The 26,194-nt window shown below is 50.3% G+C and overlaps 2 protein-coding genes and 1 long non-coding RNA gene across 7 annotated transcripts in view; 2 read left to right on the forward strand and 1 right to left on the reverse strand.

Moving 5' to 3' along the window:
* The window catches only part of LOC149306618 (uncharacterized), a 38,924-nt gene extending 14,036 nt beyond the window's left edge, over window positions 1-24,888 (forward strand). Inside the window, exons 3-4 of one of the 2 annotated variants that reach the window (XR_016282333.1) lie at window positions 13,360-13,427; window positions 24,721-24,888. This is a non-coding gene — a long non-coding RNA (uncharacterized LOC149306618). Of the gene's footprint in view, window positions 1-13,359; window positions 15,437-24,720 lie in introns of those variants that run through there. The other variant, XR_016282332.1, reaches the window with a different exon arrangement.
* Window positions 16,725-24,888, reverse strand: LOC149306619 (docking protein 2-like). Its single transcript, XM_089538432.1, has 6 exons — window positions 24,749-24,888; window positions 23,858-24,138; window positions 22,867-23,172; window positions 21,606-21,678; window positions 19,864-20,075; window positions 16,725-19,489 (listed from the first exon to the last, which is right to left on the reverse strand). Exons 2-6 carry the CDS (start codon window positions 23,918-23,920, stop codon window positions 18,608-18,610), a joined length of 1,536 nt encoding a protein of 511 aa, XP_089394558.1. The 5' UTR covers window positions 23,921-24,138; window positions 24,749-24,888; the 3' UTR covers window positions 16,725-18,607.
* Window positions 24,889-26,004: 1,116 nt separating this feature from the next.
* Window positions 26,005-26,194, forward strand: part of LOC149306620 (exportin-7) — a 35,761-nt gene continuing 35,571 nt past the window's right edge. For 3 of the 4 annotated variants that reach the window (XM_089538428.1, XM_089538429.1, XM_089538430.1), the window contains exon 1: window positions 26,008-26,127. In XM_089538428.1, coding sequence (XP_089394554.1) covers window positions 26,110-26,127 — 18 coding nt within the window. In that variant the 5' untranslated portion in view covers window positions 26,008-26,109. Of the gene's footprint in view, window positions 26,128-26,194 lie in introns of all 4 variants that reach the window. The other variant, XM_089538431.1, reaches the window with a different exon arrangement.

Consider the following 26,194-nt stretch of genomic DNA (forward strand, 5'->3'; position numbering starts at 1 on the left):
TCCTCATTGTTAGGTTTATAATGCATTTGAATGGTTTAAATTATTGCTGTTTTTAAACAGAATAGCTTATTGTTGTTTTTAAACTGTTATTATTATAATGATTTTAATCTGTATTTTGCTTTAATCTATGTTGTGGGGTACAAATTATGGAAATAAATAGAAACCAATACATAGGGTTATATCCTTCTTGAGAAAGGGGGCCTTCTTGGGAAAGTGGGGAGGCATGGCAGGCCTCTGCTGCCAAGGAGGAAAGGCTGGGAGGGCACAGCAGGACCCAGCAGAGCAACTTTGCCCCCCAGCATCCCCTGACAGAGCCACCAGCGCACCACAACGGGACGCTGAGAGCAATGCAAAGCAGGCGGCAAGGAGCGCTTGCAAACCCATGGCTGCTACATTGGCTCACATTGCCATTTGCGGTCTGTGTCCCAGAGGAGCCTGCGCTGGCGGCAGAAGATGGGAAGAGGCTTGTCTTGGAGGAGCAAAGAGTGGGTTGGGGAACAGGGGTGGCAAGGAGAGGCATCGTTCTAAGTTGCTGTTTGCTGCACAATGATGCTTTCTTTCTCATGTTGGTGCAAGAGGGGTTTGCAGATTGTGAGAAGGCCTTCCCTAAACTCTACATGTCTCCATGGGCAGAAAAAGACTTCTGGGTGTTCCTGATGGCAGCCAGGTCTCCAGTGTCTTTCCTGCTAGAATAGCAATCCCTTCCTTTTCTCAGTTTTCCTTTGTTGAAAACATAAAATCCCTAACTCCTCCAAGGCCTTTGCCATTGAAGCAGGGACCTAGCCAGGATTTTAGGAAGCGGGGGGGGGGGGGGGTCCAGACTAAGTGCCACCATTATAATGGGGCTTGGGTGCGGCAGCACAGCAGCACGCACCGTTCATTTTTCTAATGGGGGGGGTCCGGACCCCAAGAAACCCCCCCCCCCCTTGGCTACATCCCTGATTGAAGGCTCTGCACTTCCACACGTCCAGTTTCAAATGGGACCAACCAAGGTCCTAAGCTCAGTCTTCAATATTAAGGGCAGGAAACCGCAGAGGTTTGTTAGCATTTTACAAAATGATCAGCCCCCCCCCCCCCACTCTATGAGAGAGGGCTGCAAAGGCGGCAAAGGCTGCCCTTCCAAGCCTTGCTTCTGCATTTGAGCAGAATTCCTTGAAGTCAGCCATGAATATTCATGGGGTTCCTCTCCAGCAAGCGGTCTGTCCAGCAGCCTCTGCTTCCAAAGAGGTTTCCTTTGTGAACTGTGACCTATGCTCACATTGTCAAGTATTCTTAATTCAGTGCACCCAGATTGGCTGGGAGTTTCCGTTTTCTGTTCACTTAAGCGTGGAAAACGTTGCATGAATCAGCCCTCTGGCAAGTGAGCTGGCAAAATGCGTTGCACCGGAGCCCTCCAAGGAAGCAGAGTCCCAGCTGAGAAGGAGATCTGCTCCTGAGGAGGGACAGGGTCAGAGAATACCTTCAATGGGGCCTGAGCAGAGGAAGGAGCTCCCCATCATCCACCCAGCTGACAACAACCATGGCACACATCATCCATGCCACCCTTCTCAAGAGGAAGGGCAGGGCCATTTCTGTCTGCAGAAGACTCTCCGTGGGTCTGGCTCCTGTCCTTCCTCTGGGCTTCTCCATAGCCCTACTGGGCTTCACAGATCTCAGTGCCTGGACCCTCTGATTCAGTCCTTGGAAAGTGTGCATTTGTATAAACAGGCTGTCTAAGGGTTTTGCTTTGAATGGGAGCCTCCATGCCATTGTGGTGGATGCTTAAGACACTGTGCTGAATGAAATCGACTTGTGGCATCACCCTTGTGGCCTCCTTCCCTGTCATCACAAGGGGCTCCTCCCTAAGCCTCAGGTTTGGCCCCTGCAGTTTCAGGGCTTAGGGATATCCTGACCTAGCCACATTTATCCCAGTTCTTGCAACCCTCTCCCCGCTTGATGGTGGCGATGGTGGTGTTGGTGCTGTGGCACATTAGTCATTCCCACTGCTGTGGAACCATCTGGAGGAGCGTGGCCCTCCTGCCACACCACTGAGAATTGTTAACACAAAGCATATGCTGCCCTGGAAATTAATAATAATTTTTCGCACTCACCAGCTGCTGGTAATTGGCTTCCCTTTCACTCCAATAACTGAGAGCAGCGGGGTGGAAAGGCACACACACACACACCCCAATGAGGCGAGAGCACATTTGCTCATTCACTCGTTCGTGGGAAGGCGTCCGTCAGAGCTGCAGCCGAGGCAGCAAGGCGAGAGAGCCTCCGCTGCTCTGCACGAACAACAAGGGTGCCCTTTGCCCACAGTTGGCATCCAGCCCCTGTGGGTCCAACGGCAGAGGCCTCGGACACCCAACCGACTCACAAGAGCCCTTCCCTATGGCTCCCCGCCATTGTCCAGGGAGGCTCTGGCCCTCCCACAAGTGGAGCTGGGTGCAAATGATACAGCAGAGTGGGGCATAGAAGCGCCAGGGCTAGCTTCTCAACAGAGGAAACCAACACCTTCAAACAAGGGTCCGCTTCCCTTGCATGCACCTGTTCACAAACTTCTGGAATGAAAAGCGCTGTGTGGACATCCACACTGTTGCAGGTTTAGCAGATTGGTGGTGCTTCAATTGATGTGGCTCCATCCTGTGGGACTGGGATCGGAGGTTTTGGTGAGGGGCTCACTGTCTGCTCCCCTGAAATGCAGCACATATCCTGGGATTCTGGCCTGTGAGAAAAAGGAGTATATTCCAAGGAGTTATACCTTTCAGGGAAAATACAAAGGCTAAATCTATCCGGAAGCAGCCTTCCTCAGCAGAGTTTAGCAGAAGTCATCTGCCCCAGTCTTCAGTTTCTCCACGGCTGAGACTGACTTGAGCATAAAGAAAAACACAAAACCAACCAGGCAGCGTCAAGTTGCAAACTAAACAATTTTACTAATTGCTTTTAGACTCAAAGTACCTACATCCTAACTAACTGATGAAAAGATGAAATAAAAGGAAGAGCTTCATTGAGCTTAAAAGTTTAATTCACGACCTCAAAGCTGAGAATGAAGAAAGGAGAGCAAAAAAGAAGATAGAGAAGCAGGATTTTTATACGATCACAGACCCCAGAAGTTTCTTGGGTCACTTGCTCTAGTCACTTAGGGGCCATTCACATTACCTTTTACACCGGTTTTGAAATCGATTCTTCCACGTGAAGTTCATATTGGGCCCGATTCTGTCACAATCCATGTTGAGGCTTGCACAAGGAAATGCCCCTTACCCCGGGGTATCCAGAATCGGGCTAAAGTCCGCCTTTTCTCAAAAGACCCGGGTTCCGCAAAATATGAACTTGCCCTCGATCATGTTTGGGGCAAATTCAGGGAGGGATTAAGGGCAGAGGGAGGGCAGAGGGCAGCGCATTCCCTCCCCTCCTCCGAGGGGAGGGGGAGGAAGAGGAAGAGGAGGAGGAGGAGGAGGAGGAGGAGGAGGAAAGAGCCGAAGGACTGGAGGCTGAGAGGAGGCAAAAGGGGAAATCAGGGTGACTTTTGGGCTGCAAAGGGCTGTCAGAGGGAGGGCGGGGGGAGTGGAGAAAGTGATGGAGGAGGAGGAGGAGGAGGAGGAAGGAGCCCTGGGAAGAAGGGAGCCATGGAGGGCATCCTATAATGGAGCAGGAGGAGGAGGAGGATGAAGGAGCCAGGGCAGCTCAGAGGGAGGTGAGGGTGGGAAGGAAGGAGGAGGAGGAGGAGGAGGATTGCCCAGGGAAATAGGGCTGTGGGGCCAAGCTGGGGATGTAGGGAAATGGATGCAGCAGAAGCAGCCTCTTTTGACAATTTATGCACATGGTTTTTTGGGTGCTTGCTTGTTCTACTTGCATTTCCTCTTGTTCCTGGCACTTAAGAGCCATTATTATTATTATTATTATTATTAGTGTTATATGTGGATGCTACAGTCAGAATGCCTGCGCTGCATTTCCCTTTTATTCCCAATTGATTCCATGGGTCAGTTGGAACTGACAGGTCACTCTCTCTCAGCCTCAGTGGAAGGCAATGGCAAAGCTCCTCTAGCAGGAGGAAAAGGGTCAGGTCAGGTCAGGTCAAAGGCGGCACAAACGCAGCTCCCATCAGGCACCTTCCCCCCTTTTTCTATTTTTTAACATTATTTTTGACAAAATATGCGCATGTTTTTTTTCTTGAGGCAGATATATAGATGCATAGAACATGGCTGGCTGCTTGTTCCCTTTCCCTTCTATTTGCTGGCTTCCAGAAAAGGGGAAATGTTGCCAATGGGCTAGACTTTTTTTCCTTTGCAAATCAATCCCACAATTCGCATGTTACATTTGTTGCTCTTGTCAATTAGGCAACTGGCAAAACGATGCATGCTTTTGCTACTCTTCAGGGGTAGTCCTGAATTGCTTTTAAAAGCAAGAAAGAATGCATGACAATCGCATCCTTTTCTGGCATTTCCGAGGTGAGGAAATAATAATAATAATAATAATAATAATAATTATTATTATTATTATTATTATTATTACATGTGCAAGAGGCATTCTGGGGTGGCAAGGAGTGGGGGATACAGGATGCATTAACTTGCATTTTGGGGTTGAAAATGGGGCCAAGGGCAGATCATAACCTGCACTGACCCAAATGCCCACACACACACAGACACAAAAGAGATTTTAAATGGTGACAAAATGTGCGCCCTTTGGGGCATTTTGTGCATGGCTCTTTAAAAAAAGGAGGGAGGGAATCACACTTCCGATGCCCCTGCAAACGTCAACTATGACGATTGCTTGATTGACAGCAGGCGCCTTCAAGTTAAACCCAATAAGGCATTTGGGTTAAAATGCCCCCCAAATCTAGTGGGCACTTCCTAACGGAGAGATTCGGGGGAGGGGCATCCGGATCTACCCAGTTCCACCCACATTAATTGGGCCAGTGGGAATGGGGCCTTAGATACCCAAAATACTGCATCTGTGACTATGCATTGCAATAGATACAGTATAGGGATGCAGTGGCTTAGTGGTTAAGATGCCAATTTGATCAGAAGATTGGCAGGTTGGCAGTTCAAGGCTCAAGTGCTGCATGATGTGCTGAGCTCCTGTCACTAGTCCCAGTTTCTGCCAACCTAGCAATTCAAAAGCATATATATGCAGGTAGATAGATAGGTACCACTTTGGTGGGAAGATAACAGTGTTTGGTCAGCCATGCTGGACACATGACCACCGGAGTCAACTTCGGACAACGCTGGCTTAGTAATGAAAGATGAGCACCAGCCCCTTGCAGTCGGTTATGACGACACATTCATGTCAAGGGACCACCTTTACCTTTATTGCAAAAGACGGGAGAGCAAATGGAAGCGCTTGGACTAAAGCATGAGCATAGGCATGCGTGGGGACCATATGCTATCTACATCCCCAACTGCTCTAAGAGCAATGAAGGGGAGTGGGGTGAAAATGCTTGGCTGTCGAATATGGCCAAGATCCCACACCGGAGTTGCATAGCATAAATCTCTGCAAATGGAGTTGGCTCAGAGATTGTGCCATGCGATCCTTGTGTTGAATGGCAAAGTTGGCCAACTGAATGCACATCGTTCCATGCACATGTACATATCTCACACGCATTACCTGTGCAGCCACATGACAATAATAACCTGGTTTGGCACGGCTTCAACTGCTCTGGCTCAAGGCTCTGGAATGCTGGGAGTTGGGGGTATGATGTGGGTCCTCAGAAGGTACTTTGGTTCTCCTAGGTTTGGCTGGAGAACTGGTTTGTGAAAGCTAAGTGGAGGGAGCTGTTTGTCCAGGAACCCAGTTTAAAAGCCTTGTTGATGTGTTTCTGATTTGATTTTTGGCTTCAGGCTCTGTGTTCCTCTTTTAAAAAACACTGGAGGAATTCCAGGAGGCAGGCCATGTGGCATGGCTCCGCGTCTTTCTTTAATAAGCTTTATTACATCTAAAATTGTAACATAGCTGTTACAGTAAATAAGTTTCCAGACTCTGCTTCAAATCCTATATTTTCAGACCTCCTCCGAATGCAAAATCCCCAACGTAAATAGGCTGTATTTTATAAATCAGTTATCATCGAAGTACAGGATTGCCATTAACTGGAAGACATCCTCCTTTGGTTAGGCAACAGTCGCCAGCTGCTTTCGGATTTTTCCCAAACTCTTTCCCAGATATTGGCAGGGATTTCCCCTCCGAGGTCGTTCTCCCGTCTCTTTTGGAAAGCATTGCTAGTAAAGACAGCCAGTGAAATGTCCCGGCCAAGCCTTTACCGTCCTCTGAAGCCATTCACTTCCCAAATTGTGTTGTGGCTTAATGTTACCATGAAAGTCTGGAGAACATCCTGAGAGCACAGCATTCCTCTCTGTTTAAAAGTGATCTTTGGTGTCAGTGCCCCACAAAATCTCAGTGCAAGAAGGGTTTGCAACTGCTAAATGCTGAAAGCAGACTTGGGGTGCAAAGGTTCACCTCCCAGGAAGAAGACAGATCTTCAGCAATTTAGGATTTGCTGTTGCTTCTGAAGGCAACTATCCAGAGCCAAAGTGAGGAGGTCTCTTTGCCGGTCCCTGTCACCCCTTCCATGCCATCCTGGATTCAAATGGGCAAACAGAGGCACCTTCCAGGTTCTCAGATTATAACCACGTTTTAAAGAAGGTCAGATCTGCAGCTCATCCACTCTCTTTGCTTTGCATGGCTTTGGTTCTGTGTATGTCCTTCTGGCCCTTTCCTCTGAGACTTCATAAAGTCCACCCTTCCTCTAAACAGGCGTCATGGTGCTGAGACTCTGTTCGTTTTGGCTGTGCGCTGTGTGCATGAAGGGGTGCTTCTCCTCTTGAAAGGATTGGGCCTGAGCACTGCCTCTCCTTCTTGCCTTGTGCATCAGAGGAGCATGAGGGGGAGCAACCCGGGAGTTTGCTGCAAAGGCATGGCAGTCTGTGGAGGTGGGAGTGAGAGCGGAGGCTGCTGAGAGGTATTTGTATGAAGTGGCTGACAGGTTGTGTATGAGAGAAATCTCCTCCATTTACATAATTTGCCTTAGTTTTGTAAAACAGTGTGGAACACGAAAACGGAAACATGCAAAACATTCTGAGGCTGCTGCGGAGAGACAGGCGAGGAGGAGGAGGAGGAGGAGGAGGAGGAGGCGCCCACACAGGCTGCCAGGTGGCTCCAGCTTTTGGAGGAATTCGGGCCGGTTTGTGCCTCAGATGATCTGCAAAGGTTCCCACCATCCGTCTGGTGGGAAAGTGGGCGGAGGGCACACGGTCTGGCAAAAGGGATTGCAGGCCCCCCCCTTTGGGCACAGAATACACAAAAGGATTATTTTCATGGGGGAGGGGGTCTTTGTTGTTGCTGTTCAGGATCTCAGGGGAGATGAGCCAATGTCTGCTTCTGTGGGGTCTCAGAGAAGGGCTTGGTCCCAGTGTTGCCTGGATAGATTGGTGGCAATGGGGAGAGGGAAGAGTCATGGCTCAGGTAGAAACCTGGAGGCAGATATCCTGCCCCAAAAGCCGTGTTAACAGGGAAGAGAGGAATGGTGATGTGATCCACCCCAACACACACACAATCTGAGAAGTTGCAGGCCAGAACCCCATGGGCCCAGTGCATTCCTATGTTCTCCAATGGGAACAGTGGGGCCTCTTTGACCAATGTGCAACCTCTGCACAGAGTCCAAGGTTCTGGAAGCAGAGGTGTGCATGCACACTGCACTAGGTGTGTGCAAGTTGCATTGTGCGTTGGGGATTTGCATCGCACATCAAAGATGTGAATATGTGCTGCACATGGTGGACATGGTGCACATTTGATGGGATTTTTGGTTGCACTGAGGAAGTGCTCCACATCCACCATGCAACTCTGTGAGGGTCAGTTATGCTCCGACTACTTGATGTAGGGTCTTGATCTTGGCACTTGGAGGGATGCTCCCTCCCCAGAGCTTTTTGTGTTGAAAAGGGACCGGCTCTTCCACAACAGTCTCCCTGTAGTTGGGGCTTGTGGTGGGCTCCCAACAGGCTTTGTCTGGCTGCTGCAATGACCGGAGGTCCTCCTGGAGGTTAGCCAGCCCCAAACCCTATGGTTAGAAAGCAATACAGGGACACTTAACTCTCTGGCAGAAGATGAGGAGCGAAGGAGAGGAGAAAGGGGCTGTGGGTGGCAGAGCGCATGGCGGAGGAAAGCCAAGGGGGTCTCTGAGCATTCAAGAAGCTGGGGGTCTCTTATCTTCCCCTTTCCCAGCTTCCAAAACACCCCACAAGGGGAAGGCGGGTGGAAAGACCCCCTCTCCATCTTCTTCCCTTCTTCCTCCTCCAACAACATCATCGTGCTTTATCCCTTTACTCCTCCTCCTCCTCCTCCTCCTCCTCCTCCTCCTCCTCTTCCTCCGCTGCTCAACATTTTCCAGCAGTCCTCTGTTTCCCTCTTAGTCATCATTAGGGTCAGGCTGATACCGTTAATGGTATTTCCATAATTGAACAAGGAGGATGGCTGTGCAATATCTCCAGAGCTGAAATACTCTCCAGGGCTCCATCAGCTCGGCTTTAATGCAGTTTATTGTTATTTTAGCCTTCGTCAAATATTCAGCACTAGCGAAGAGGAGGAGGAGGAGGAGGAGGATTATTCCAGGCCAAGAGGGCTGAAACACGGAAAGGAGGAGCCCCCTGAGTCCAGAGCAGAGGGATGGCCGGAGGCAAATAGGCGAGTGGTCAGTCCCAGGACGTCTTCCTCCATAGAGATTGAAGCAAGGCCCACCCTGAACTCCTTGGATCTAGGAGAAAGACACTTTTCAGCCCATTTGGGGCAAGCCTCAGGGACCATGGCTGGTCAAAAAGGCATCCTGGATTGCATCCACACTGGAGAAATAACCCAGTTTGGTACTGCTTTTCAGCATCCTGGCTCAAGGCTATGGAATTCTGGAAGCAGGAGTATGTTGTGGGGTCCAGAGCAGAGCTCTGCTTCGCTCTGGGCCCACAACAACTCCAACTCCCAGAATTCCATAGCCTTGAGCCAGGGCAGATAAAGCAGCCATATTGCTGGCTGCTAGGTTCATTTTCTCTACAACTTGTTGCAGTTGAGAAAGAGAGAGAGAGCTATTTATATATATATATATATATATATATATATATATATATATATATCCCCCCCCACTATCCTTTAAGGATTTCAGAGCAGCGTCCTATACAACCAAACTGGCAAATTTAAAACAGTGCAAATAATAAACACGAAGGCTAAAAAATGTATTAAACAATTTAATGGATTAAAATCAGAATGTTTTTTAAATGATTTAATGTTTAGGGGCTTAAGTACCCCTAAAGGCAGCGGGTCCTGTCTGATCTTGGAAGCCAAGCAGGGTCAGCCCTGGTTAGGACATGGATGGGAGTAAAGGAATGGGTTTCCCCTTTGACAAGGTTATCTAGTCGTGTCCGGCTTTCAGGGAGGGCGCTCATCTCCGTTACGAAGTATTGTTCGAAGATGGCTCTTATGTGGCCTGTATGGCTGCAAGGAACGCTGTTCCCACCAAAGTGGTACCTATTTATCTACTTGCACTTTTGCATGCTTTCAAACTGCTGGCTTAGCAGAAGCTGGGACTCACTCCGACACGCGGCACTCGAACTGATGACCTCACAATCGTCAGAGTTGGTGCTTTAACCACTGAGCCACTGTGTCCCTCTTGGATGGGAGACCAACAAATAAAGGGTGCTACAGGCTCTGCTTCAGAGGAAGGAACTGGCAAAACCTCCACTGAGTACTCCTTGCCTAAGACAACCCTGCGAAATTCAGAAGCATACATACACACTTGAAGGCATACACACACACACCGCTAAATACATACGTGTGTGTGTGTGTGTGTATTTGCATACACACGCCCATATACTCACACACATCCTAAGATCCCATCTGATCTTTGAAGCAAGGATGGCAGATCTGTTCTGAATTTTAGCATGAATTTTCCAAGGAACTGTGCAAAGTGCTGGAGCAGTTTGGTGGACAGCATCTCATCCCTCTCCAGTTCAGTCTAAAACCCAAAGCAGATCCACAGCCCACCATCCCAGCCCACCCACCACAATGTGGCATGCCTTCATTTGCACCTCCAACGAAGCCGCCACCAAAAGGTCCAAAAGCAAGTTCTGGATTAAGCGTCTCCAGAATTTCCAGAATGAGCAACAAACATGCACCCAGCACCAGTGAACCAAAACGGCAGATCACAGAAAGGTGTGTTATAGAAGGCCTCCCCTATAAACGGGGCTTGCTCTTATTCCCCTTTGAGATCTCTGTTGGTGATGGCAAAAGGCGACTGGGAAGAGGAGGAGGAGGAGGAGGCCCTGGTCTGTCTTTAGCTGGAAAAGGAGCGCAAGATGCCAGAGCAGGAGCCCTTCATGGGGAGGCATAAATGCAAGGATGTTGACAAACGTTCTGGACATTAGTTCCTCCGATGCAACATGCGCTGCTTGAAATGGAACAAGGAGAGATCTGATCTCTGTAGTCCCAGAACAGCGCACCAAGGACGAAGATGAAGCGAAGTGGCAGCACCATCTTCAGTCTGGCGCAACGTGATAAACATTACAGAGGCATAAACGAAGAGACTTTAGACATTTAAGGCAGGTAGATTAAACAGCAAGATTAAAGGGAGGAGAACAACCAGCTCCATGTTGGAAGAAAACGTGGGGTTCTCGCCACTCTCCCGCTGGACTGACAAGCTCTGCAGGTGGGCAGCACTCACACTCGCGCAACGCCAGCGGCAGGGTCTTTTCACGGCCAGTCCCAGCGGGAAGCCAGTGGTCAAGAGGGCTCTGTCAGCCGCCTTCACTCACATCCATCCCAGGTCCCACCCCCCAAAGAAACCCGTTTCTTATTGCACCGGTGGGGGCAGTTCTGGTTAACCAGCAGAGCTTGGAAAGTTGCTTTTTCAAAGAAATTGCAATGTGATAAAGCATTTGCAAGCTAAATTGTTGCTGCTACACATTGCAATGGAGCGGGGAGTGACATGTTACATTACTTGTTGCGCCATTAAGTATTTTCCCATCACTTTCCATTACTTCTTTGGAAGAGAAACCTTTAGGATTGATAGGAGGCAAAGGCTTCATGGCCCACTACATGTACTAAGGCAAGAGTACTTGCTGCAGCACATATTACAATAGGAATCTTCACAGAGAGAGTTTTGAGCCCTGGGGAAATGACTTTTGTCAGGCAAGTTTATTGCTTTCACACGTCCAGACTAAAGATCTGAAAGACTTGTATCACCTCATCCAGCCCTTTGAATGTTTAAGGCAAGGATCCTGATTTGCATCTTTCTGGGTCCTTACAAATAAGCTTTGTGCCTGAAGCCTTAATACCACTCGCACTGCATCCAAAGAAGTGGGCTTACATGCATGAAAGCGCATGCTACTATAAAAACCGCTTGGGCTTGAAATGCCGCCACAGGTTTTGCTTTCTTCTCCCTCTCCTTTCCTCCTTTTTATCCTGCAAGAGACTAACAGGGGCTTTGGAAACTACTGAGATCGGGTAAGAGACTGTGGCACAATGGCAAGAGAGGCTGCACCCTCTTGAGCTGGCGGCGCGAGAGAGGAGACGTTGCTCAGGAGCAAAGCTGGAGGCTGGACCGAGGCCCAAAGGGTCAGGAATCCCAAGGCCGAGAGGGCAAAGGTGAGGGAATGGCCCTGCTTCCCAAGAAGGCAAGTCCCACAGAGAGGGCTGGCTGACCGTAAGCCCAGCGCACTCAGATCAATGGCCCTTGGAGGCGAGGGCTAATGAGTGAAGAGGTGTCAAGTGAGCAGAGGAGGCCAAGGGATCGATGCTCAGAGGCGCAGCAGCTGGCCCTCGGCAAGAGCCTTCCCAGGAAACACTTGTCCGGTGTTTATGGACTGCTGGTAATTGCCAATTAATTTCACACCGGCAGCCATGGAGCCTGGGCCGGAAATGGCTGCTTTCATCAAAGGCCTGGGCAGGAGACCCAGAGGCCACAAAGCTGGCATCAGTCAGGCTTCCCTTGCAGCGCAGAAAGGAGGAGGAGAAACCTTAGTTCTTAGTTAAAAGGGCAAGAGGAGGCCACTTCTAGAAAGAAAGAAAGAAAGAAAGAAAGAAAGAAAGAGAGTTTCCCAGCCACTAAGTCCTTGGCTGGTGCCCAGTTTGAAAGAGCGAAAGAGTGGGGGATCTGCCTAGGAACTTTTGGGCTGAATCTACCAACACACACGCACACTTTGGGGCAGCATTGCTCTGTGACAAAGGTGTATGGATCCAATCCAATCTTAAATGCGATGCGGGATTTTAGCATGGAGTTCCAGGCTGCCTCAACAGAAGCATAGAAAGAATGGTGCTACTGTTCTGCTTTGGTCAGGTCTCACCAGGAATAATCCTGTGTCCAGTTCTGGGCCTACAATTCAAGAAGGACATGGACAAGCCAAAGCATGTCCAGAGGAGGGCAACCAAAATGGGGAAAGGTCTGGAAAGCAAAAGCCCTGTGATGTGTGGCTTAGGGAGTTGGGTATGTTTAGCCTGGAGAAGAGAAGGTTAAGAGGTGATATGATAGCTCTAGTTTCAATATTTGAAGGGATGCTATCACAATTGCAGAAGGCAGAGGAAGCCTGTGTTTTTCTGCTCCAAAGACTAGAACATGAACTAGTGTGTTCAAATGACAAGAAAAGCAATTCCACTTGAACATTAGGGAGAACTTCTTGGCTGTGAGAGCCGTTCAAGCATGGAAGAGATTGCCTCCACCTTTGGAGGGCTTTAAGCAGAGGAAGGCTATGGTTGTGTTCCCTTCATGGCAGGGGAGGCGGAGTAGATGGCCCTTGCAGCCCCTCCGCGTTCCCAGGCATCCTCCTTTTCCAGGACAACGCCTCCATTTCAGCCTTCTGTCCAGGAAGGTCCTCCATTTGGACCATGACCGAGAAGCATGGATTTATATATTTCTATTATGTGTGCTTTTAGCTTTTATTGAGTTTTTCTGGAAGGTCCTGAATTTTGCTGCACCTTGCCCTCCTTTGCATTTCTGAAGACATTGCTGAGGAGAAGCAAACCAGGCCTCCCCAATTACCTGCCCCCCCCCCCTTGGAGCTCGACTGGCACCCATCCATCCCTCTCCGCTCTGGTGCCACTTAGCACCTTCCTTCTCAGGCACTGATTGCATTACGGCCCCCGCTCCCAGCCAGGCTAATGCGGTTTGCAGGGCGCCCGGGATGCGCGCTGACGGAGGGCAGGACTAATCCGAGGAGACAGGCTGCCCATCCGGGGGGGGGGGGAGAGAAGGGGGGCTGGTGCAGGACACACAAGACACACACAGGCAGCCCTGGCACTTGGCAAATGTAGGGTCAAATTTAGGATCTTAGGGTATTTAGGCCCCTAATAAGCCCCTCCCCCCCAAAAAAAAGCCATAACAAAAAAGGCATCTTTCTCTTTTGTTTTTTGCAGGACTTCAGAGCCTGGTCTCACTTGAGGAGAGGAGTCTGAGGGCAAGAGTGCTGCATTGAAAAGCATGTGTATGTGCATTTTCCTCCTTTATTGTGGTTGTTTTGAATGGCCTACTCTTTGCAACTGTGGCTATCAGCCCACTTTGCCAGAGCAAATTTATTGTATTTATTTTATTTTTATCCCCCTTTCTCCCAAGGCAGCTCACAATACATAGATACATACATACATACAGGGCTTGCCTGCTTTCCTGTCTCATGCCAGCCATGCCCCAGAGCAGCGCTGCTGGCCTCCCTGTGAAACTCTTGCATTCTGGACCTTGTTCCCATTTCTCCTGCTAATGAAGAAAAACATTGGTGGGTCTTACTTGTCGGGTCTTTCTCCCGCTCCCCGTTTTGGAGCCCAAGCAGGAGGCATGTGGAGGACATGCGGAGGACATGCAGAGGAGAAGGAAGAGCAGCCCACCAAGGGCCAGGATGAAGAATAGCTCCTTGTTCAGGATAATTAACGATTGATGAACTATGCGGCTCTCTTAACGTTGTTCCGTGCCGAGCCTGTTTCTGGCGCCGGGCTGTGAATTATTTCTTTGATGGGGTTCTTTTGGCTTTTAATTGTTGTCATCTGTACTGAGCAGGGCAAATGCACAGGGAAGATGGGTGGGAGAGGTGGCTAACTAATTAACTAATTAATTAATGGTGACGATGCCCCTGGTTGGCTTGAGTCATCCCTAAGGAGTAACCGTAAGGCACAGAAGCCAGGCTTTGAGTCCAGAGGAAGGCAGTGAGGAAGGCCAAGGGCGGCTCTTTTCCAAAGGAGTTCCTTGCAGCCAATGTCCCAGTTTGGGGTGATCTGGCATTCAGGAGTCATTCCCACAACCCGACCCCTGGGAGTGACCCACTCATCTCTGACCAAAGCCCCACCATGCGCCCACCAGTCTCCGTGGCCCCAGCCAGGGAACATTGCCAGAGATTCCGTGGCTGGGGTGCCTTCCGTGGATGCTGGGCTGTATTGGGGTGCATCTGTCCCATGGAGGAAGAGAGGAGTCCTCCATCCTTAGCTGTTCAGAGAGGAGCTGTAGCTCAGAGGCAGGGCCCCTGCTTTGCACAGTGTCTCCAAAATACAACATCTTGGCTTCTAGGGACCAGAACAATACCTATCCATGCATGTTATGTGCCTTCAGGTTGTTTCTGAACCATGACAACCCTAATGCAAACTTATAATAATATAAATCTTGGCAAGATTTGTTCAGAGGAGATTTTGCCCAAAGGCTGAGAGAGTGTGGCTTGCCCAAGGATTTCATGGCCGAACTGGGAATTGACCTTGGTCTCCCCAGAGTCACAGTCCAACACTCAAACCACTATGCCACACTGGCTCTCAAACAATGCATGCATGCATTTATTTTGCCCCAGCACCTCCTCCATAATGCAGACCTTTTGGCCCTTTTTTGGACACAGTCAAAACACCAGCTTCCTCTGTGCATTGCTGCTCCTGCTGCAGCTGTGACTCTGGTGCAACTGGGACGCCAACGACAGCTCTGTGCACTGGAGAAATGGCAGTGCGCCATCAATGTGTCAGCAATGAATAGCCCTTATCTGCCCAAGAGGAGCTCTGTGCATTGCGTGTGCAACCTAGACCTGCCTGGAGAAAGAGGAATCTGTGAACGCGGGAGCCCTGCTTGTTTTGTGGAGGAATGTGCATCTGGGTGAGAAAGCCATTGCAAAACAGGAAGGACATTGGCCCTGGAACCAGCCCCAGTTTTAACAAGATTCGCACAGAGGAGACACAGAAGGTCAAGAGTGGAGAATGTGGCGGTGATTCTCCGAAACAAATATAAGCACATACTTCAATGGAGAAAGGAACCGTATGTAGACTGTGGGTTGGCCAATATAGGTTAGTTCTTTCCAATGTAGCATCAGACATCAGCATCACATCAGTTAAAGTCAGCTTACATACAATACTTGCAGTCCTGTGTTTGTGTGTCTGTGTGTAAAATTAAGTGTGATCAGAGTGATGCTGTTTGTCAGCAATGGGGCAGAGCTGAAATGTATTTCATAAAATGTCATGAAGAATTAATTATCAGTTCATTACAGTTCATTAATTTTTTATTCCTTTCAGTTCTTCATTACTCTCTCTCTCTCTTGGTATTTTCCCTCTAATTAAAGGGAAATCTATCTGTCTGAGCCCCGTCAGGAGGGTCTCCCCCGGCCTCCCCTCCGTCCGTCCGTCCGTCCGTCCGTCCATGACTTGGGCAGTTTCCATGTCTCTCTGCCAACAGGCCCCTTCCCTTTGGCTCCAGGAAAGGAGAGGAAGGAAAGGCGCTCTGCTGGGTCTGTTTGCCCAGCACCAAAACACAGAGAACCTCATGAAAACCCTAAAAGCACCAGCAGTCCTTTGGCAGCCATGTGCTCCTTCATGTGGGGAAACGTTTAGTGAGAGCTCCCTTTGCAAACAACACAGCCAAATTTCCAAATATTAAAAAAGGACTTTGTGGCTGGGGGAAGACAACAGCCAGACATACACACTCTTTCAAAGAAAACCAACAAAATCAATCGAACCTAGCTAGTTGTGGGGGAGAGGTTTGGGTCCCAGAGCATACCTTGAGTGCATTGCAGAGAGGATGGCCAGAGAGAAAGGGAGGGCATCTTGGCCACTGAATGGATGGTCTTAGGGGTGAGCCACATGGATGGACAAACTCTGCCAGGGATGCTTCAGATGGGGATTTTTGGCACTCGGAAAACCCAGCCACTTCAGGGGAGCAGAATCTGCGGACAGAGGACAGATGATCCCTGCTGCTTTCCCAGTCACAGCAAAAACCCAAATCCCCACAGGGCTGTTGCATTTTATGGTGAAAGCTTTTGGCTCCAGCAGCATCCAGGAAGGAAATTCAAGATCTCAGCATGACAGAAGCCCCCCACCAGCTTCAATATTGCTGGGTTAATGGCTGAAAGAAAAGACCCTCTCAAAACAATACCTTCCACTTAAAAGCAGCGGAAGGGAGGGCAGTCCTGCTTGGCCAAAGCCCCCAATGCTGAGCCACCTGGATAGGAGGAGGCCTCTCTCTTGGGATGGAGGAGCCACTGAAAGCACCAGGACCATAAAACACAAGGTCTCATCTATCATTCAGGGGCAGCTGCAGGAGGAGAGTGCTTCTGAAGGCAGGGCTGAGGCAGCCACAAGGGCACCGTCTCCCATGAACATCTCAGAAGAGTCCCCCAAAGGCAACCGGACCCCACCAGGGACCAGCCCTGGAAGACCCTGGAATGACAGGTCCAGCCAGGGCCCCAAAACACCCGCCGCCCGCAGGGCCTTCTTGGCTTTGACACCCCAGCTGCGCAAAGCCCACCCCTTGGAAGCCCAAGTGGTGCAGACACTAGCCTCGTTCTGCACAGCTTCTTGTCAAAGCCTTTGAAAGCCTCTTACTATTTCCTCCCAATTGCCTGCGGCAGAGGCTTCTGCTTCAACTTGTTTTGCCTGTTCAATTGGTCAATATTATTTTATCCATTTATTTCATTTGCGTGCTGCCTTTCTCCCAGAAAGGGACCCAAGGAGGCTCACAGATTGAAATCACTTATAAAACTTTACAATAAAAATTTTAAAACAATTAAAATCATCTATCTAAAACCGCGTTGGGCAGCAACTCTCAGCAGCGACACTGCAAGTTGCTTAGTCCGGCGCCATGCCCCGACCGGAAGTCCCATGCCCCGATCTAAAAACAATATGACATTTTAAAAATATACTAAAACGCTCCTCATATACTACGTTTTTAGGCTGTTTAAACTGTTCCTTACTGTTTGAAATTTTAAACTGATTTTACTCATAAGCCACCCTGAGATCTTATGATATCCGTCTGTGTCGTTGTGTGATTCCATTCTGGCTTATGGTGACCCTATCACTGGGTTTTCCTGGCAAGATTTGTTCCGAGGAGGTTTGCCTCGCCTTCCTCTGAGGCTGAGAGAGTGCGACCTCCCCAAAGTCACTCCATAGGTTTCCAAGGCTGAGCAGGCCCATTATTTAGAGGGAGAGGAGGGTGAGGACAAATCTCCCACACATTCCCATTTTTCTCCTTCCACTGAGCTCTTTCCCAGACCTTGCCTTTCCCTCAAAGGCTGGGGGTTTCTGCCCAGAGTCCGGCTGCTCCTTCCTCCTTCTCAGCAAAGCATCTCTCCGGCTGACAGTGGGGAGATGCTGCCCTCCAGCGGGGAGAGAGCGCTGGGCTCGGCCTTTGGCACTCTCCGGCCGCTGGACCATGGCCAGGCCTCCCTGGCTCTGCTGACTGCCTGGGAGCAGAGAGCAAGAACCGGGAGTCCCAATGCCACAGGCTTTCACTGGATTGGACATCCGTGGCAGGGTTCTTGGACTGCAAAGCCCATCAGCCCTACTATCAAGCCCATCCAATTGGGGAGACAAAACTGCTTGGATGGCCTGGGATACTGTGACTCTGTTGTCACGGCCCTCCGTTTTGTCACCAACTTTGCTTTTTTTTCCTTTAAAAACTGTGCCGAGTTTGGGGTGATTTTCCACCTGAAAGCCAGCCACATTCAAACAAAACCAGCGGCAAATGCATTTTTTTCCTTTTGCCTTAGACACCAAACAGACCACAAATTCCCTCCACAAAAACAGAAAAACATCCCAAAATCAGCTGAAAAGGTGGCCAGGAGTGACGTGAGACGGCTTCCGAAATGCTGAAAAGCAACAGTGTGGCTTGCCCAGAGCAAAGGGGCTTTGCCCGCCTTGTGGTTGCCCACCTCTGGCCCAGAGTTGCAGCCCAGCCCCATCTCATGGTCCACACAGTCCTTATTCTGGTTCTGCCTTGAGACTCCATGCATCTGAGAAAGAGGACCATAACCCACAAAACATGAGCCCTACTCTCCTCTTTGGCTCTTTGGCTCCACAGCTCCTCGGTGGCCTGGTCTTGAAAAAACATGAGGCAATTTGCTATTTAACCAGCAAACAAATATAGCCCAATCCTACACATAATTACAGAGAGGTAATATATTACAGTCTTTAAACATACCTCAAATCTCAAAAAAGGAGAGAGAGAGGAGCAAAAAGAAGGAAAAACACTAACACATAATTTATCATATTACACACCAAATTCCCAGCAAGCTTCATTACTTTGCTCATCCAGGCAGGAACAGTGGCCCCAAGAGGGACAGGGACAGGTGGCGGCCAGTGTCTCCCAGAACCATCTCAGCCAGGCCTCTGCATCTCTTTTCCAGCCAGATGACTCCTTCCTCCTCCTCCTCCTTCACTATGCATCCTTTGCCACCTTGAACCCCAGGAACCTGTCCCCACACACTGCTTGGCCAAGTCCTTTTCTGCCTTTCCCAGACAGCTGGAACGGAGGAGGCACTGCTGCCATCTTGGGCACGGAGTAGTCATCCAGGCAGGGATTGTAAGGATACTCATGGCCGACGGGATCCTCAGCAGTGGCCCGCAATTTCAAGGCCTCTCCTTTGAGCTCCTGGGGCTCATCATAAATCATGTTGACCAGGACCTCTGGGTCGTCATATACATGTTCCGGCCCAAGGCAGGCAGGAGCCAAACCCAGTCCCTGGATCCCATCATCTGAGAGAGAAGGAATGGGCACCTGCTCCTTGCCATGCAGGGGCCAGCTGGCACTGCTGTTGGCCAGTGGCTTGTGGGTGGCATCCAACGGTTCAGCAGACTCTGAGCCTGCCGCCACCATCTTTCCTGGCCCCTCAGATACTGATGGCCCATCCTTGGGATCTCCCCTGAGGAAGGAATCAGACAGCTGCCGGGGCAGGCTCCTCGTGGCGCTGGTGGGCAGGGGACCACTGCCAGTGACCGAGATGAGGCTGTCCTTCCCTGGCTTCCCTCGCCAGCCAGGCTCCAAGTTGAGGAGGGTGGTGGTGTCGGTTGCATGAGAGGCCGGTTGCCCTTTGTCCGGTGCTGAAACTGCGAAATCCCATGTGCCCCCTTCAGAGCTGTTCCGGTTTGTGGCCCCAGCAGGAAGGGTGGTGGCACTTGAGGGTGCCCTGGGAGAGGGGCCCCACCGCACATCGATGGCCTCTTCAATGAGCTGGATGATTTCCTTGCCGTGCAGGGTGACAAACACAAAGCTCCCTTCCCCAGAGGAGCATCTTCGGCCAGCCTCAAAGGAGAAGACCACCTGGAAGTGGAAACAGAGACACTCAGGGAATGAGTCAGGGGCTTCAGAAAATGTTTCTCATCCTTGGGAAAAACCCAGCAGCAGAGTTGGCCTCCTCCATGTCTGCTCTGGGTTTCAGCTCAACCTTTAAAGGAGCTGTCCAAAGTTATAAAGTCTGGGATACTATTCAGAGAGTTCTTTTCAAATTTGGAATAAAGCCCTGAGCGGATCCCCTGCCTCCTAACATGGGACCCACCAGCCACCCCTGGGTCTGATTCTGGATAGGCAGGAACCCAGCTGAGGCTGGAGGACTCCAAGCAGGGGCATCTCACTTGCCCTGGGCAGAGCAGCCCTGTCAGAACAGCCAAGCCAATTCCCGAAGACGTCGCCCTTACCTTGTCGTGGCCAAATCTCCGCAGAAACCTGTAAGGCCAGATGTACAGCGCATCCTCTCCCTGCATGCTCCACAGTTCCAGGGCCTCGGCTTGAGCAGAAAGAAGGAACTTGCCCCCCAGCCCAATGCGTTCGGAGGCCAGTGTGGCCCTGACTGTCACAGGAAAGTGTGTCTTCTCTCCTGTCAGCAAACACACAGGGAGGAAAATGTTTGCTGATTTCATTCTGACAGGCAAGAATAAATGCCTCCAAAGGCTCTCTTCCTACTGGGGGATTTATGAGAGTTTTTGCACATTTCTTAATGGCACCCCCTCCCCTCGGCACATGGAGATTTGGCTTTGAACAAAGGAAAAAACCCTGGGTTTTACACTAAGGAAAGTTGTACCCAGAAAAAAGGATTTTTGTTGCAAAAATGCAACAACATTTTTGCACAAACACATTTTTTGAAATACATACACACACGGTTTGGCAGTGAGGCAAAGAAATGGAGTGAGTGTCTCCCAGCAAGAGAGGGCCAGCTGGGGATTTGGGAAGACCTCTTGCTTGGCACTCCCAGGCCCTCCTGTGCCCCCATCCCTCCACTTTCTCTCAGTGCCCACTCTCCTGGCCCTCCTTCCACTGCCAAACCTTTGGAGCCTGGGTTGGGGGGCAGCTCAGACTGGGTCTCTCTCTCTCTGGCCCCCCAAGAAGTTTCCCCAAAGAAGAGAGGATGATCTTTCCTGAAGGCATGCTTGAGGGGAAGGGATGATAAGCACCTGCTGAGCATCATGTGGAAGGGACCCACCACTTATCTTCAGAAGGAGGCTCAGCCCTGCAAAGCCACAAGGCAGGAAGCCGCTGCAGAAACAGCTCCTCCAGGCTGCTTTGGTCAGAGTGCAGCGCTCAGCTCAGCTCCTGAGGTCGCCCAGGCAAGAAAGAGGCCCAGCTTTTAATGCCTGTCCTTTGCAGCCAGGTTCCCTCTGGGGCAGCACCACAGGAACCTCCAGGTCTCCTTGGAGTGCAATTCCCAGCCAGCTGGCATCTGTGATGCTGGGAACGGCATTCCAACAATATTGAGAAGGTCATAAGGTTCCCACCCATGGTGTAAGGATGGCGAGCATAGCCACATTGCTTGGACTCAGAGGCTAAAAGGTCCAGGGGGATCTCTCCAAGAGGTGGAAGGCCTGAAGCGGGGTGCCCCACCCTTTGCCTTCAGCCCCATCAACCTTTCAACTTTGCCTCCCAGATCCCAGAAAGAGGGGCAGAAAAACTGGGTGATCTCCTCCCCATCCCTGTGGGGCTGACTCTGGGCTCATGCAACCATCTCAACTTTCCCTGCCTCTTCCACCTGACTCCTCCATCCTGGGAAGATCCCTGAATTCCTTGCAATGCCAGCACCCACTTGGTAAAAGGAAAAGCAACAGGAAAAGTGGAAGACCCCCATTAGCAGGTGGATGGACTTCACCAAGGTGGCCGTGGCTGGTACCCTGAATTTCCAGGACCTGAGCAGGGCTGCTGAGGCAAGGCTTCTGGGAGGCCTCTCATTCACAGAGGCATCAAACTCAACTTGATGGCAATTGACAAAAACAACAGCCTCATGCATTTTCCGGGGACATTGCGAGTGAGATGTCCACTGCATCAGATGCTTTGAGAAGGACTCATTCTAATCCTGTGAGGAGAAGAGAAGGGCAACCCCTCTAACCTCTCCCCACGGCATATGGGCTCTGGAGAGCCTCCCCTCCTACCTTTGCTCATTGGGCTGTACAGGGGTTCTCATCCATGACCAGGGAAGCGGGCGCCTTGTCCTCCAGCCTGTCTTTCTGCAGCTCACTGTTCCTCTAGAAGCCAAGAGGAAGAAGAAAAACGAAGGCCTCCCATTAGCCAGTAGATGCCCAGGACCCACCAGCACCTTTTTAGGTGGCTTCCTTGGAGGAGCTGCCTGAGACAGAGGTGCTTACAGAAGCCACAGTCTGGCCCCAAAATGGCAGCCCTTTGGTATTACACAAGGCATCCTGGTTTGCTGTTTTCAGAGCTTCACCTACTTTAATAGGATATACAAAACTTGGGAAATTTAAATGCTGGGGGCAGAGAGGGGAGTAATTTGTTATTACCACTTGTAAAGACCACTTGTTTCTTTGCTTCTTTTCCCTTTTTTGAAAAGAAAAAACTTGGAATTGATAAGAAAATGGCATAAAGGTTTTGTCACCCCCCTCCCCCCCCAAAAAAGCCAACCTATCTCACTCCCTCTAAAATGCCCTTGCAAATTAACTTTGGAAACTAACTGTGTGGCTTTCAAAAGGCATCCCCCCCCCCACTCTCATTCCCCACAAAGGAACTAATTACAGGAAACTATGGCCTGTTACAGACTGCCAAAATAAAGCTTCTTCAGGTCTCCTTGGAGGTATGCTATTTAAATGATGCATGGGTCCTAAGAGTCCGGAGGTCGCGCCAAAGCCACACTCCATTCCTAAGCACTGGAGTGCGGCTTTGGTGCAGCTTCTGGATTCTTAGGATGCATGCATCATTTAAACAGCATACCTCCAAAGAGACTCGAAGCAGCTTTACTTTGGCAGTCAGTAACAGGCCTATAACTTGTTATTTGCTATCTCAGACAATGCACTTCTCTCATATGTGTCTCTGGGAATATAGATCAGTCAGGGTCCTGTGAAACTGCCAATCCATAGTAAGTACTCCAGGGGTGTATGTTGTTGCATAGAAGAGTGTTTAATTTCACTGGATCCCAAAAACAAAGTGTGTCCAGACCTCATGGTTCATATGCCTCTTATCTTATTCTGGTTGCCCCACTCCCACTCAGCATCCCACCTTCTGCAGGCCTTGTCTGGGGTTCCTCTCCCATCCAAAAGATGGGATGTCCTTTCCATGAATATTCTGCAGATGATGAACACCTTCCCATTCTTTCCATCCCATCACAGCAGCTCTTGGCCACGGGACAATGCCCCACTCCCCACTTTCGACACCTCCGCCTCCCTTGGGCCGGGTGATTCCTTGGCCGCCAACATCCTCACCCCGAAGGCGTGCTCACACAGTTCCAGGATCCAGCCTGCTGCTTCGGTGCTCTCGGCTGCCAACAAATAGCACTTCTTGGTGGTCTGGATGAGGAAGGGGGTGGTCTCCTTGGGGCAGCCGGCATCTTTGCCCTTCTCTGCCACATACACACAGTCCCTCAGGTGGATGCGGCACCTGCTGCTGCTGCTGCTCTCTCTCTCTTTGGCTTTCCCTGCGGACGGAGGCAGAGGGCTTTCCAGGAGCTCCAGACAGGCCGAGGCACAGCTGCTCCCCCCGTGTAAGACGCCCCAGAACTTCCGCCATTTCTGGGGAGGAAGGGATAAAGACAGAAAAGGGTCCAACCATCCGGTGTCCTGTGTCCAGCCATCCCAGCCAAATACCAGCAGAATCCCCAAAACCAGCAACTCACAAAGACCAGGACAATCCCCAGTCACCTGCTTCCAGCGATCAGGCTCCACAGCCGGACTGTTCTGGACAGGGAGGTGCCATCCATTGCTCTCACAACTCAGATATGTTTATTACCCATGAATCTGTCTAACCCACTGAAAAAGCCGTCATTGCAAGGGCTGCCATGGCCTGTCGTTCTAAAGAACTCCATACATTTTTGTTACACTTTGCAGACACAGCTGTCTTCTTCCCAGACTGTTCTGCCATCCAAAAGTGTATATCTGGCTGATGGGGACATTGAGAGCTGGTCTGTTATCTTTTTGTTTAACCCAACATTACTGCAAATGCTATGAAATGCTTGACTTCACATTACTACGAACGCTACAAAAGAAAACTACAAACATCATTTAATCATACCATTGGAAAGGAAGCTGGGGCTGACTCTGCAGAAATAATTCAGTTGGACCCACTTTAACTGCCATGGCTCAGTATAGAATTCTGGGAATTGTAGTTTGTTGTGACACCAGAGCTCTCTGACAGAGAGGCTAAATGTCTCCCAAAACTAGAAAAGCCCCAGAGACCACATCCTCAGGCCTTACTTACCTTCCAAAAGGTCTGTTGCTGGTAGAGGTAGAGGAAGCCCTTCTTCACCACGGCGTCTTCCATCCTTTAATGTGTGCCAGGGCTCTGTCTCTGGCCCCTCTGTCTCAGGGGTTTCTCTCCCGCTCCCTGCTCTGCCGCTTGTGTGCTCAATGATGCTCAATGATGCGCAGACACTTGTTCTTCTCTCGCCCACTTTTCCTCTCTTTCAAGAGATCAGGCTTTGCCTGTTGGCTTCCTGTGGTTGCAAACTCACCCAAAAGGCCAAAAGCATAAGCAGATCGCTGTAGAAAGACACACACATGTCATGTACGGACATCCTCTATGCATAGGCAAGGCTTCCAAGGCAGGCTTCGTAACCAACTTAACATCTGGGTTTTCCCTCTTCTGTTTTTAATTGTTTTTATACAGTTTTATTTTACAGACTGTTCACCTGCATTTTAAAATAACTTCTGGACATATTTTACTGACGTTTTGCTACGTATTTTAGTCTTTGCTGTTCGATATAAATCCAGTGTGGCTCCAACAGACCAAACCTTCTATACTATGGCAGCCTATTTCAAAATGGTCATAGGGATCCACTTTCTGTGTGTAACTTTTCTTGTTGTTGTTCAGTTCAATTACTCTCTCATATACATTTGGCTTTTGAAATACGTAAAGTGTTTCATGGTGTGTGTGTGTATATATATATATATATATATTCTAAACCACGCATTTTGTTTGTTTTTAAAATGTTAAACCAAATCATTTCTAACTAACGTAATTCTTGACTCTTTAATTGCAACACAGTTTGCTAAACATCTGAATCTGTATTTTTTATTACAGTAATGCATTGTAAATATGCCTCTGTTTTGTTTTTTACCAAGGTTCTCCGAGGGCAACAAAGATCCAAACCTTGCCAGCAATGTTGAGAATGCTGCTCCAGAAACAGAGGCTCTTAGGGACCATCCTTTCCTCCTCCTTCCTGGGATTCAGGGGTGATTTTGTTGGCCTTAAGACTGAAGTCCATCTTCAGGCAATAGGTTTCTAAGGATAAGCCTTACAAAATGTAAACTTCTGGATCTCTTCAAAAGGCAAGGTATTATCAAGGACCACTGAATGGATCCCAAAATCCTGTTCCGTACTTGAGAGGGAAGAGCCTTCAAGACCCAAACTGTCACTTGGAAAGTGGAACTGTCATTGATGATGATGATGATGGTGGTGCCTTTCTCCCAACGTTGGGACTCATTTGGCGACTGAAATCCAAAGGCCTTTCCTCAGCCTGCCTTTCCGTGGCTCCAAGGGCTGCGTCCGCACTGAAGAAGTAACCCAGTTTGATGCCACTTGGGCTACCATGGCTCCATGCTATGGAATCCTGGGATTTGTAGTTTCTTGTGGCGCCAGAGAAGGCTAAATGTCTCAATGAAACTACAGAGCCTAGGAGTCCATATCATAGAGCCATGGCAGCGAAAGTGGGGCCAAACTGGGTTATTTCTGCGGTGTGGACGCAGCCTTAAGGAACCAGGGCCTGGAGCTGCCACCTTTTGCACCCGGAGCAAGAAGGGTTGGCACCGCTTTTCAGCCTCCTGGCTCAAGGCTATGGCATTCTGGGAGTTGGATTTTGTTGTGGGAGTGAGCTCTGGACCCCACTCCCAGAATGCCATAGCCTTTGAGCCAGGGCAGTCGCTCTGGAGCCCACAACAAACTCCAGCTCCCAGAATGCCATAGCCTTGGGCCAGGAGGCTGAAAAGCGCTGCCAAAGTGGATTATGGCTCTCATGTGGATGCAGCCTTTCTGTGCAACTCTGCTAAAGACATCCTCCAAATCACTGGCTGAGGCTGCTGGGAGAAGTGTCCCAGGAGCCCCTGGACCCTCCCCAGACAAACGCCCAAGGCAGCCTAATCCCAGGCTTCCCAGAATCCCCTGGGCCCTTGAGGGCAGACTGCTTCCTCATCCCAAACAGAAAGGGCGCGCGGCCCCTTTAAGAACCATGTAAACAAAGCCCCGCTCCCCGCTCCCGCCCTCCTTCCTCCCGCGCATGTGTGTGACGTCACCGCCGGGCGACCGTCCCCGAGTCTTACGCCGCCTCCGCCCCATTCACGAAAGCAGTGCGGCAGCGGCGCCGGCGCCTGGCGTCCCTGTCGGTGTTCCTTACGCCATTTGCGTGGGGAAAGGCGGGCGGCAGTGCGCAGGCGCGGGAGCCTCGGAGGGGCGGGAGGAGCGGCGGCGGCGGCGGCGGCCAGCGAGAGCGAGAGAGAGAACATGAATGGAGCAAGATGGCGGATCATGTGCAGGTGAGGCGCCGCCGAGGCTGGGCCTCAGCCAGGGAGGGAGGGAGGAATGCAGGCAGGCCGCCCGCCC

Source organism: Sceloporus occidentalis, unplaced genomic scaffold (assembly GCF_023333645.1).
Source record: "Sceloporus occidentalis isolate IW3139 unplaced genomic scaffold, rSceOcc1.0.p SCAF_9, whole genome shotgun sequence".
Lineage (NCBI taxonomy): Eukaryota > Metazoa > Chordata > Lepidosauria > Squamata > Phrynosomatidae > Sceloporus > Sceloporus occidentalis.

Excerpts from the sequence above, each read along its gene's own strand:
- LOC149306619 (XM_089538432.1), bottom strand. The coding sequence starts at position 23,920 with ATGGAAGACGCCGTGGTGAAGAAGGGCTTCCTCTACCTCTACCAGCAA. Across the intron at positions 23,173-23,857 it reads AGCAACAGACCTTTTGGAAG|AAATGGCGGAAGTTCTGGGG; the intron begins GTAAGTAAGGCC and ends CTTCCTCCCCAG. Across the intron at positions 20,076-21,605 it reads GGTCATGGATGAGAACCCCT|CAAACATTTTCCTCCCTGTG; the intron begins GTACAGCCCAAT and ends GAATGAAATCAG.